The sequence below is a fragment of the Copidosoma floridanum genome, unplaced genomic scaffold (assembly GCF_036245765.1).
Source record: "Copidosoma floridanum isolate Cflo_tuat_1 unplaced genomic scaffold, Cflo_Japanese_pri ptg000012l, whole genome shotgun sequence".
Taxonomy (NCBI): domain Eukaryota; kingdom Metazoa; phylum Arthropoda; class Insecta; order Hymenoptera; family Encyrtidae; genus Copidosoma; species Copidosoma floridanum.
In genome coordinates, this window is record NW_028321889.1 from 6,683,301 (window position 1) to 6,696,019 (window position 12,719).

General features: G+C 48.1%; 1 protein-coding gene across 1 annotated transcript; it reads right to left on the reverse strand.

The window, feature by feature from the left end:
- Window positions 1-686: 686 nt before the first annotated feature.
- Window positions 687-7,585, reverse strand: atk (artichoke). Its single transcript, XM_023389120.2, has 14 exons — window positions 7,428-7,585; window positions 6,983-7,323; window positions 6,105-6,530; window positions 5,615-6,012; window positions 5,054-5,312; window positions 4,533-4,983; window positions 3,831-4,155; window positions 3,495-3,761; window positions 2,991-3,144; window positions 2,739-2,913; window positions 2,312-2,682; window positions 1,901-2,233; window positions 1,334-1,807; window positions 687-1,258 (listed from the first exon to the last, which is right to left on the reverse strand). The coding sequence occupies exons 1-14, from the start codon at window positions 7,583-7,585 to the stop codon at window positions 687-689; spliced, it is 4,704 nt and encodes a 1,567-aa protein (XP_023244888.2).
- Window positions 7,586-12,719: the final 5,134 nt, after the last annotated feature.

The following is a 12,719-nucleotide window of genomic DNA, read 5'->3' on the forward strand; positions in this document are numbered from 1 at the left end:
CTTAACTTTCCGGTCTTATGTATATTTGTTCAAGTGTCTCATACTTTTTCACGTCGTTGAGAAATTTGGTAAACATCTCGATAAAATATAGCTTTTATACTACATACAATGTCATAATAATAATGTGGGTACTATCTACTTAAATTTTTTTTTTTTTTTGGTAGTTGTCATTTTTTTCTGTAATTGTTTAAAAAATGTGCAATTACACTATAGTTGATACCTATATGTACAAATAATACTTTTTTCATGAAATCTTAAAACAAACTAATACGTATATATATATGTATAGAGAGACGATAGCAGAGATGCACAAGTAATTATAGGCAGCGATGTGCGTTAAATTTATTCATATAGTATTTTGTGTAAAATATGACGAGAAACATTCATAAAATCAAACATACACCATCACAGCTATTCGATATTTCCATAAAAATTGGTTGAATTTTTTCATGAATGCAATTCGTGTTTGTTACAACAATAATTTGGAAAACTGGAAGCTCCAAGATTATATACATATTTAACACATCCACATAGCAACCTTTAGCCCGTCCCTGCATAAACGACATATAGGTAAAAAAAAACAAAAAACTCTGATATAATTATATAATAATAATAAAAATGAATCGCACGTTTGGTAAAACACGTGGGTAATGCTTGAAAACAACAATTTTGCGACTCCAACCGCATCAGGCAAACACGCGAGCCGCAAGGCAGTAGACCGTCAAAAGCCAGATCGGCACGGGTGAGCCGGCAACAGCGAGAACAGTCGCCCGACTCGTCGACGAGCGCGTGTCCTCGTAAACAATACCAACGTAAGGTTCGAGGTTCGTGTCGTTGTATTGCCGATAGTACCAGTCGAAGGCGCTATCGTCGGCCGGTTTGACTCGCTCGTCGAGGGTCGAGTCGCTCAGGTGGTTGTCTTCCTTGGCCAGCAGTTTCTCCGGCTTCTCCCCGGGAACTCGATCGGTACTCCCCGCTGGCGCGGTCGGGCCCAAAAAGTTGCTCTCGCTGGTCAACTCGACGCGCGGCGACGAGACCTTTGTGATGATCGGCCGGCCGACCGGCCGGTTGTTCATCGACGACACGGACACCGTCGGTAATTGGCCTCCCGGCACCAGGAATACCGCCGTCTCCGAGCTTCGCGTGTGGCCCGTCGAACTCGCGAGGTCGGGGTTGTAGGTGACCGGTGCTGATTTCAGCATCGTCCCCCGGGTCGGCGAATTTTCCCTTGCCGGCACCTCTAGCTTGCTCGTCGTTTCTGAAACCACTTTTCAATTGGTTTTTTTTTTTTTTTTTTTTCTTTTCCATCCAAAGCTGATCCAAGAAAACTCACCCGTAGGCATCTCGTAGTCGCTCGAGCTGGACAACGTCGACGTGGAGACCCTCAGTTTGCTGGTCCCGGCAGTACTGCCCCTCGGCCCTGTCCTCTTCTTTGGTGGGAAAACACTGACGCTCGCCGTGACGGTTTCTCGGAGCATCGTCGACCTGGTGGCACCCTCCGCACCGATGATCGTACCGTTGCCAGCGGAGGTGGAGTTCCTCGGGGTCGTCCACATGATCCTACCTGCCATCTCGGAGCTACTGCCCACGCCACCCTCGGAGAACTCGATCATCTCGTCCCGGTAGACCTCGGTGGAGATGAGCGTCTCGTCCGCCTCGACGGACCCCTCGTACGGGTGGACGATGATCGGCTCCCTGTTCGTGAGTCTCTGCGTCGGGATGAATGCCGGTTTCCCCGAATTCTCGGCTGACGGCTCCTCGCTGTCTCTGATCACCGGATGCCGGAGCTTTGTGTACTTGTTGGTACCTGCGGTGCGAATGTGGTTTTATACTTCCCATTAAAACTATACTTGCATCAGAAAAGTTAAACAAAAAAAAAAAAACAAATAATATAAATTACTCGAGTGGTTGCGAGGCAGAGCCCCGGAGGTCCTTTCGATCTTCCCGACGGTGTAGTTGGTAGTCTTGGTGCTCTTGCGCTCGAGCACCACTTGGCCAACGCCCTCGTCAAAGGTCCCAGCGGTCCCGTTGCCACCAGGGCGGCGTTCCTCGAGCCGCGGGTCGGCGATCGGCACAAAGCCACCCTGGCCCCGCGGCAAAGGCACGAAGCCACCCCGGTGGATCTCCGGCTCCGTCGGAGGAAAGTTCCTGTAACGACTGCGACCTGGCCGCGACGACGCTGTCACCCCGGACCCAGAGGAGTCGTCTTTCCGGTCCTTTTTACCCGCGTTGCCTGACCGCAAAATTACCCGTTTCTTTTATATTATATGCACTATGAAAAATACAATGAAAATCGTTACGGCGTGCATACCCCACAAGCTAAAACTGAGACTCGGCAGAGGCACGCCGAAGAAGGTGAATCCAGAGCTACTGGGCGACGGCGGTATCTGGGGGTTGCGCTTATTGTTAGCCAGCGAGGTGTTTTTGGCCGAGGCCTGAGGCGCCAACGTGACCACGGGCACCGACTGCTCGCTGCCACCCTGCAGGGAGTTGGCCGTCAGGTCGCTCGAGTTGACCACGCTCGGGTACTCCTCGTAATCCTCGTAGGCGTCGTAGTCGGTGGCGTCCTCAACTCCCGGGGGATGGCGCGCCGGTGACTTGTCGACCGACCATGGGGAGGCCGGCTCCGTGTTTTGCACTGTGTGTGGACACGCAGACGAGGAATGAAGGAACGGAACCCACGTTTGTCGTTTGGGCTGAGATGCGTGTTATATTTATGTTGGTGCGTACCGAAGAAGTCGGGCTCGCAACCCGGCTGGACCGGCTCGAGTTGGCGCTCGCGTTGGCAGTCCTGCCTGGACAGCCGGACGTCCCGGAAGAGCGAGCCATCGGCGCAGCGGGGGCCGTCGGTCGAGGCCTGCTGGATCCAACCCCGTAGCCACAGCATGCCACAGGAGCAGGACAACGGGTTACCTGGTGGATGGATTTTCATTGAGAATTGGATATTGTTTTTGTATGAATAAATCCATGGTGCAACATATATGGCTCACCGTCGATGTCGAGGACGGCGATGTTGGAGCGTAGACGCTTGAAGGCTGTTTCGGTGACCGAGGCCATCCTGTTGTTCCTGAGACTGAGCACGCGCAGCCGGGGCATATCGTCGAACGGCGAGCCCTGGACCGCGCAGATTCGGTTGTTGTCCATCTGAAAGGAAAACAAGATCCCCGATGTATCCATTCACAATGTACACACAAAGTTTTGCCTATACACACACTACAACGAGCGTCACGCTCTGACTCTTTTTCCCTATATAATGATATGCAACACTCCGTGTGTATATGTACTTTTATCGTGAAAGGGGAAAGAGAAGGAGAAGAAGAATAGAAACACACCTCAGCAGGGAAACGAGATCGGGACGTACTTGGTATACATATATATCACACGAGAGATGGAACTTTGGGGCCCAGCGATTTCACTTTCAGCGAGAAAGTGCGCTCCCCGAGCATGACGATGTATGCCGTGTAGAAAACTCGTTGGTAAAACGATGATCTCACCTTGAGCTCGACGAGCCACTCCATGGCGGCTAGGCTGTCGCCGGAGACGCGCGAGATGCGGTTGTCGCTGAGGTCGAGTACCTCGAGGGAGCGCAAGCTGTCGAGGCCCATGCTGTCCAAGCCGGTCAGTTGGTTGTGGCTGAGGTTCAGGAAGAGCAGGTGGGGCACGTTGACGAAGGCACCAGCGGCTATGTCCTGGATCCGGTTTTCCTGGAGCTCGGCGCTCTGCAGCACCGGCAGCTCAGAGAACGCGCCGCTCGGTATGGTCTGCCACGACAAGGTCACGCCAAATCAACAAAATTGCCCCACCGGGAGGGCCAAACGGTCAACGCTTACCTGTATGCGGTTTTTGCCGAGTTTGATGGCCTGCAGCTCGGGCAAGTCGCGGACGGACCTGGCCTCGACGAGGGCCAGGTCGTTGCTCTCCAGGTCGACGAGCGCCAACCTCGGCAGCCGATCGAAGGCACCCTCGCGCAGCTCGCGCACCCGGTTACGCGCCAGTCTCAGCTCGACGAGGCTCGCGAGGCTGCTGAGCGTCTCCGGGGCCAAAACGGCCAGTTTGTTGTGGCTCAGGTCGAGGATCTCCAAGGCCCCGAGACCGTGCAGGGAGCTCGGGAGTTCCTGCAGGGCGTTGTGCGACGCGTACAACTCCCGCAGCTCTCTGGACAAAATAACAATTTCGTGCTCATGTGGCGAACAATATGTGGGATTTCGCAAAACTAAAATAACGCCCTCGGGGACAAAGACTTGTTTTTTTTTTTTAACGAGCGAAATATTAATTGTCACGCGCCGCGCGTGTAACATCGGGATGAGCCCTATTAACGCGAGCCGTGAAACGGTCCCTCGCCTCCGTTCGCACTTGTATATGTATGTATGCGTTGTATTTGTACAGAGACACGCGAACGGACAATTTTCTCTCCAGCCGTTGTTGCGCAACGCTTTGGGTGAAACTACCGCATTACAGCTTATTCTTTTATGTTTCTGGTTGTATTTCCCAACCAGTGGAGATGAGTCATAACTTTTCGTAAAGGAACTAACCTGGTGGAGGCGAAGGCAGCTTGTGGGAGTTGGGCCAAGTTGTTGCGGCTCAGGTCGAGCCTGGCGAGGGCGGCGTTGTCCTGAAAGACGTCGGACCGGATGAGCTCGAGCCTGTTGCCCCGCAAGCTCAGCTCGAGCAAGCTTCTGAGGGGCCGGAAGCACCGGCCGTGCAGCTGGCCGATCCTGTTGTACTTGAGGTCGAGTTGCTCGAGCCGCCCGAGACCGTCGAGGCTGCCCTCCTCGATGGCCGCGAGGGCGTTGAAGCCCAGGTTGAGCTTGCGCAAGCTCGGCAGGCCGGACAGCGCGCCGATGGGCAGGTGCTCGATGCCGTTGGCGCTGAGGTCGAGGGTGCGTAGCAGCGGCAGGGCCAGGGAGCCGGAGCTCAGGCTCACCGGTAGGGCGATTATGCGGTTCATCGGCAGGTGGAGGTGCTCGATGTTCCGCGGCAGTCCTGGATATAATGTAACAATATTGTGGGTTCTCGTAAGCGCGAGGAAGCGAAATGAAGACCGTGGGCGTACCGGGGATGATTTCGAGTAGCCGGTTCCAGCCGACGTCGAGCTCGTACAGGTGGACCAGGTGACGGAAGGTCATCGGGTGGAGGACGGAGAGGGCGTTTGCCGAGAGGTTCACGTGTTCCAGGGCTGGGGTGCCGAGGAAGGCGTCCGGCTCGACCAGGGCTATCGCGTTCTCGCTGAGGTCGAGGCGACGTAGACTCGGTAGGTTTGCCAGCAGCCGCGGCTCGACGTGCCGGAAAAAGTTACCCGATATGTCCAGGCCCTGGTTTTGTCGTTTCGGGAGGTTTTTTTAGTTTACTTTTTTCTTTTTTCATACACCGATTTTTCGTGGAATGTATATAACGTTCGATCAAGATACTCTACTCTTTCGAAGAGATTGAGACACAAAAGAATATGAGCTTATGCAAATTTACGCGTTAAAGTGTATTCCATGGAAATTTGAACATTGACCAATAATGGAGAAAAAATATCGATACAAAACTTGTTCAATTGAAATTTTTCCATTGGTAAGTTTAAAATTGATAATAATAAATGTTAATACTGGGAAGCAAAAAAACCACCGACCTTGAGTCCCGGCAAGTCCCAGAAGGGCGTGTCCGGCGCGTTGGTGAGGGAATTGTTGCGCAGCCTGAGCTCCCTGAGGGCGGGCATGCCCGAAAAGTGGACAAAAGCGAGCCTGTTGTAGTCCAAGTGAAGCCGCTCGAGGCTCGAGTGGCCGTGGAGAGCGCCGTACTGCACCTCCTGGATCTGGTTGAAACTGGCCTCGAGGAACTTGAGCCTCGGCAGCGCCTCGAGCACCGCGCGGATCTCCGAGACGTGGCCGATGTCGTTGTCCATCAGCCAAATCTCCTCGAGGTTGTTGGCCTCACGGCCACGCTGCGGAAAAAACTCCGGGTGGATCCGGTGGATGCGATTGTGGTTGAGATTCAAGGTGCGCAGCTGCGGCACCCGCTGAAATGTACCTGTTCCAAAAATTCGAGCGTCAATCAGCATCGCCCCACGTATGTACATAACTGCCCATCCCCCCCCCCCATTGGTGATGTATGACACCCACCGGGAAAGATCTCGGTGATGCGGTTGAAGCTGAGCGAGATCCTCGACAGGTTGGGCAGGTCGGCAAAGGAGGCCTCGAGCCTCGGTATCCTGTTGCGGTCGAGGTGCAAGACCGAGACAGCCGGTAGATCGACGAGGGCTCGGCCGACCATGGTAGCGTCGCTAATCGCGTTCCCAGCCAACGAGAGCTCTTTAAGCTCGGGGAGGTTGATGAGGGCCCGCGGGTGCAGCCAGTTGATCCCGCAATCGGTGACGTTGATCAGTTGCAGTCGGGACAGGTCGCGCAGGAGACCGGCCTCCAATCGGCTGAGTTTCGGGCTGCCGAACACGTGGAGCTGCTCGAGCGAGGCCAGCTCGCGGAAGTTACGGGGTGACAGCTCCAGCAGGGACGGCGAGTTCAGCTGCAGGTAGCGCAGCTTCGGCAAGCCTAAACACGTGGACGACCTTTCGTCAATACATACACGTAGCCGCGCTGGTCAAGTGCTTCGCGATGTTTTTTTTGATTTTGAAACTTCTTTTTTTTTTTTTTTTTTTTTTTTTATAAATTGTATCACCCGCTTACTCGACACTTTTGAATGGGGTAAAATTCATTGTATAAAAGCTGTGGAGTGAAAAAACTCGATTGCCACAGATTTAACACGTAAGTAAAATCGGTGACAGACATGTTTCACCCTCTACAGACTTCCTGTGTCAATTGCTCAAGAAAATCAATCGTTTAGTTCGACACGGAACACAGGTGGTGAAATAGTGTACGTTTTTATCAGACGGTAGGTATATGCCTTGATAATCATACAATAATTTCTGGAAAACTTGAATAAAATTGTAATTTGGAAGAATGTGACGGTGGGGTAAAGTATTGTTTGGTAAGCCATGTCGTACCACTGAAGCTGGGCAGTCGTTTGATGAGTTTGCTCTGTAGGGTGACGGCCTCGAGGCCCTGTAGGTTCTCCAAGCTGTCGACGGGCAGCGACCTGAGCTCGGGCTCCACGAGAAACAGCTCGAGCAGCGAGTCGTGGAGGCCCTCGAGCCAACCCGAGGACACCCTCTCGAGCCTGTTGTTGCGCAACATCAGCCGTAGGACGCGCAAGCTCGCGAACACGTGCCCCGGCAGACTCGGCAGGTTGTTGTTCTCCAGAATGAGCTCGTCCACAGGGTGGGTCACGTGACGGCTGACCGCTTGCAAGCCCTCCAGCACCCGGGGTAACTCGCTGTGGCTGCACCTATATATTAGATCCGTTTGATTGTTTGTTCGACACGGTTCGAGGAACACACGACCAATCAAGTATACGTATGCATATAGATATAATGTCGCGCGCACACGCACCATATCTGAAACTCCATATCCCGGGTGGAGCACCTGCAGGGCAGTATTTTTTCCTGGGGCGGGCAGCCATACTCTTGGCCGGCGCAGAGCACGGCCCAACCGGACACCAGGAGGAGAGCACGGGCGAACGAGCCTCCACCCTCGGGTGGCTTACCCATCGTGCATATCACCGCTCTCTCTCTGAGCTTTGATGGAGCTTTTATTTCCTCTTCGATAGCTCCGATTGACGACGCCCTCGGCTGCTACATGGCCTTTAAAGAGAAAAATCGGTTGTACTCTTGTATCTTATTACCGATTTTTTTTTTTTTTTTTTTTTTTTTTTTTTGCGACCCGTCTTTGAAAATGTCCATTGTATACTGTTGCCCCGTCTTTTGTTTGGCCACGTGTCGTGTGAGTATGTATAAAAAAAAAACACAGGGAGCACAGTTATGAGATCGGGCGGAAGAGTCCGAAGTGGACGGCCAACGGGACGCGTGGCGTATACAGTGCAGCTTTTACGTAAGCGTGGAAAAATCGCTATACATATATGTATACCCGTGCAGGTGCTACGGAGACAATTAAAAGGAAATCGAAAGGTATACATGCATGGTTTTTTTTTTTTTCTAATCCAAAGTTAAACAAAGGGGCTGCGATTGAAATTGTCGGCCGGTGCATGGAGAGATCGGGCAAACATTTCCGCATCAGTAGCTGCATGCGTTACATACCGATCTCTTGTACACATGAAACTTATATGTCACGCGCCGACGCTTCGAAGCAAACGACGATCGTACATTGTAATTTTTTTTCGTATTTTTGTTTTTTGCTCTTTTTTTTCTATAGAAAAAAGGAGCGCGATTAAGAAACGGTAACGCCTTGACCCAATGCCAAATGCATGATTGTAACACGCGCGAGCAGGGCGGCCTTGGTGTATAATAAAAAAAAACTTGTGTACCCGTCGTTCCGGGACTCGACTCCTTCCCCTTGGTTTTTCCCAAGAGTATACATATATATTATGCACCCGTAAACACCGGAGGAGAGGATTTTTAATCGCCCGAAGCGCCCAACTGCGTGATGGTGAAAGAAAAAAAAAAAAAAAAAATTGGCAGAAGAAGAAGCCTACCGGTCACGCTGTGAAAAATGTGTTCGAGCCTCGGTGACTATGTGTCCATACAAATATATACCCACCACTACGGTCACGGTCGCAGCCGACAAAATTGGCCTCCCCCGCGAATAACCAGCGGCTCTCTAACCGTATAAGTATACCCACATCTCCAAAGACGAACGACACTTGTATACACGTACACAACAAAACGTATATATATATATACATTTATAAATAAGGGACACCGCTATGACAACAGCCGTCCGTAATAATTACACTCACTTGCGCCGTCGCGCCCCGGGTACTATATGATGCGCCGTGTCGGCTTCTTGTAAGTGTATATAATATTCACGGGACATACGCGCCTACGATGTTCACTTGCCCACAATATTACGGGATAGCCGATAGTGACGAGTCATATCGATCTTTGTGTGCACAGAGGCTTGGGTACAACTATTGTCTCTCTAACATTAATAAAAAAAAAAAAAAAAGAAAAAAAAATTTCCCGCGTGAAGGGCAATTTTTTTCTATGATAATTTTGTACTTAGCAACTATGTACTTGTGATACAATGGTTGGAAAAAAATTTTCTTCTGGCAAATAAGTGCAATACATATATTATACCTATATCAAAGCTCGTTGTCAAGTGTTTCAAATCAAATACTTTTTCAAATACCCTGACCAACCAAATGTTGTGGCTGGTAAAAAATTTTGTTTAGCACTGTGTTTTAAATAGTACAATTTAAAACATTTTGTTTGGCAGAAATGATGCTTTACACTCGTTTAAACAAAACATTATACTTTTTAAAAAAACTTGAAATAGTATCCGTGCCCAAGTCTGTGTTTTTTGCTGTTGTTATTTTTTTAGTTTCATCTTCCGATACCTATATACACTCCAATCGAGTAGTTAATGGATCGGTGGTTTTTTTTTTTTTTTTTTTTTTTTTTTCTTAAAATCAGGAAACGAAAGCACACAGCACCGAATTCAGCAAATCACGCGCGCAAAGAAATACAGGTATATATATGTATTGATTTAACAAAGTAAAATCAATTTTTACGATTAACTTTAACATCGGCTTCTCGGTGTTTTTGCTCATGGGGAAAAAAAAAAAATAAACAAATACGTTTGAATAATTTGCTCATAAAAACCAATGTGCAAGTCCAAAAATGACTCTGATAATGTCCTCGACAACTACACACGCTATACATAATACTCATCAAAAGAAGAAATTGGCAATGGAAAACACGAATTTCCCTTTCGCGGCATACAGAGATGCTCCTCTGGCCCTATTTCACGCACTGCATATATCACTCGAAGGCTCCCTGCTGACAAATGGCCAAATGTGTCTATACTTACTTGTACGGCCCATCGTTCGAGCCATACGCGTACGCTATACATACATCATGCTTTCGCTCCTGGTTTGCGCAATTCTTCCGTTCGGCACCCCAAGAGAAGGAAGGAAAATAAGCTTTCCTTCAAACTCGTTGCATACATCATAAGAGTGGATGCAATTCATGCGAGAACAATGGCAAAAACGCGCTCTTATACATTTCCCCCGATATTTTGCTCGTCATCCGATCGAGCCCCGAACCCTTGCGCAAAGAGCTTGCAAAACCGAGCTTTCGCGCAATGGGACGTGCGATCATTTCTCCGGTTTTTTTTTTTTTTTGACGAAACGCCCCATTGCACCTATCACCGGATAGTACATAGGGTATACACACAAATATATATATATATATGTCCCATGTATACATATAAGGCACACGCTTTGTTTTTCTTTCTCTTCGCAAGACCAAACTTTTCTCTCTCGCGGAAACGAAGAAGAGGTGCAGTATATATACGTGCGCGTGTTTCATAACAGAATCCAGAGAGGCCGTCCCCGAAAGCCGTTGGAACGTGGAGGAGAGGCATATACACGCGCCTCACGGAGCTGATTCTGCTTTTTTGTTCCTCCGCAAGCGAAATATATACCGCAAAGAGTCGGCGCGCTCTGCTAATTATTGCGTCTGCGTTTTTTATTTATTTATTTATTTTTTTTGGTTGTTGGAGATTCTCGTGTAGCCGTAGGAAGGGTAGTGCCGATTTTTTTTAGCAATGAGAGTTGCGCGCATTGTAGATACATATATACACAACATATGGTTCGGGTAAACCCACCACGCGGTACTTTCTTTTTTTTTAATCCAAGAAAGTTCTTTGTGCTCTCGGAAACTTCGTAATAGACCGGCGCAATGTGCTCTCGTTGTGCCGCTCCGTACGGACTTGTTGGCGTTACATACACGATGCTTACCATCATACTTGTACGACTCGCATCGTGTAGGAATTTCTTTCATGTCTTTTGCTTTTCCTTGCCATCCGTGTAATATAACATATTTGCGTGTATACGTTTAACGCGTCGCTTACGGTGTAGGTATACATTACCCTGGTTATCTAAATACAGCTTTTAATGTAGCACGTGTAATTATTTTTGTTTGAAAATCCGCGTACAATTGTATTTCGATGAAAATTTGTAGTACTTTGATCAATCAATAAACACTTGGTTTAAAAAAAAAAAAATCATCATTTTTGTTTTGTTTTTTAAAAAGAAAAAAAAAAAAAAAAAAACAACAGTACGTGTAGTTGTGATATCGCAGCTAACTTTTAGCGCGAGCCAATGTGAGGTAAGCCCTGTACGAGTATAAGTTATATTTGTATACCTTCGCGAGAAAGGATGGACGCGTCGAAAAATAAGTGACCGCGACTATCGGGGTAATAATCTATAAGAAGTCGACGGGAGGGAAGAGAGTGAAAGTGATTTCTTGCGCTTTGCTATACGTATACTACATCGTTATATATATAATATATAGACGCGCGCGCGTTTTCACCCCCCATATATATAATATATACAAATCCACGATGTATGCATAGCCAAAACGTGTATTATTACGCGTCTCTTATTAAGTACTACGAGCTTCATTATACGATGTACGAAAATAATGATTTCATTTTCATTATTTCAGATCGCAATTTATTGTAACGATTCCATGTCCACCGTAAAACCGATTTTTATCGGTAAGATCGATCTTTTTTTTTTTGAACGACACAAATTAGGTACACATACAATACAGGTAATAAATGTATATATATGGAATATAAGTGTGTACCTCAGCATGCGTGCCCGGAAGCGAGCGACAAAGCAACAAATCGATCGTCCATCAAGCGTGAAACTGATGCTCCTCAACGGGGAAAGTACTTAAAAAATGTGACAAAATAATATCCGATAGCACAATTATACCCCACCCTGGGCAAGGTATATATAACGATCCGCACTAGTTATACGTTGCACTGCGTAGGTAGAAAAAAAAAAAAAAAAAAAAAATCACCGCGTGTAAGTATACAATATACTCGAAGGAAGAAAAACTCTCGGTGGGTAGTATCTATTTCGTTACCCGCGCGAAGGCTAAAGTCCGACTGAAAAATCGCAGACTGGAGTTGCCGGTCGTCCGGTGGGTGTGCGCGTGTATTTCGCGATGCCCCTCTATAGGCACCAAACACGAGCTTATCCGGGAGCCGACATCCTCCCGCGATGGGGTGGTGGGGCAAGAGACGCGTCTGTAATACCCCTTTCGACTCCCATACGTATATGTAATGTATAATCTGTACGTATGTATATACTTGTATGCCCATGTGTGAGGGGGGTGCAACCAGCGGAACGCTTAAACTGCGGTAAGTACACCCGTAAATATATGTATATATATACATACTCTGATGATGATGATGGCGCACTGTCGAAATGTGTAACGCGCGCGCACGCGTGCATGCATGCGTGTATTACCATTTTCTTGTATGGCTATGTGCACGTATATACTTACCTCTCTGTATAATATATAGTGCACATTGTTGATCATAATTGATTCTTTTTTTTTTTTTATTTATTGTCATTGCAGTGAATTACACATTTGCGCGACTCCCGAGTTGAATGATTTATTCATTTGAATTGGAGTGCCGTTCAATCGCAAGTCCATTCCTCAATGTACGAACAATTAGCAAAAGGGTATTTTGTTAAAACTCTTTGCTTGGATTAAAGTTGATTTGACTCTAGCAAGAGCGGGATGGTCGATTTTTCAAAAATCTTTCTGTAACGCTTGGGTCTCTAATATATCGCTTTTTTTTGTCACTTATTAGAATCATAACTGTTTGTGTTTACTCTTGAGGAAAAATTGTTATACTCCCTAG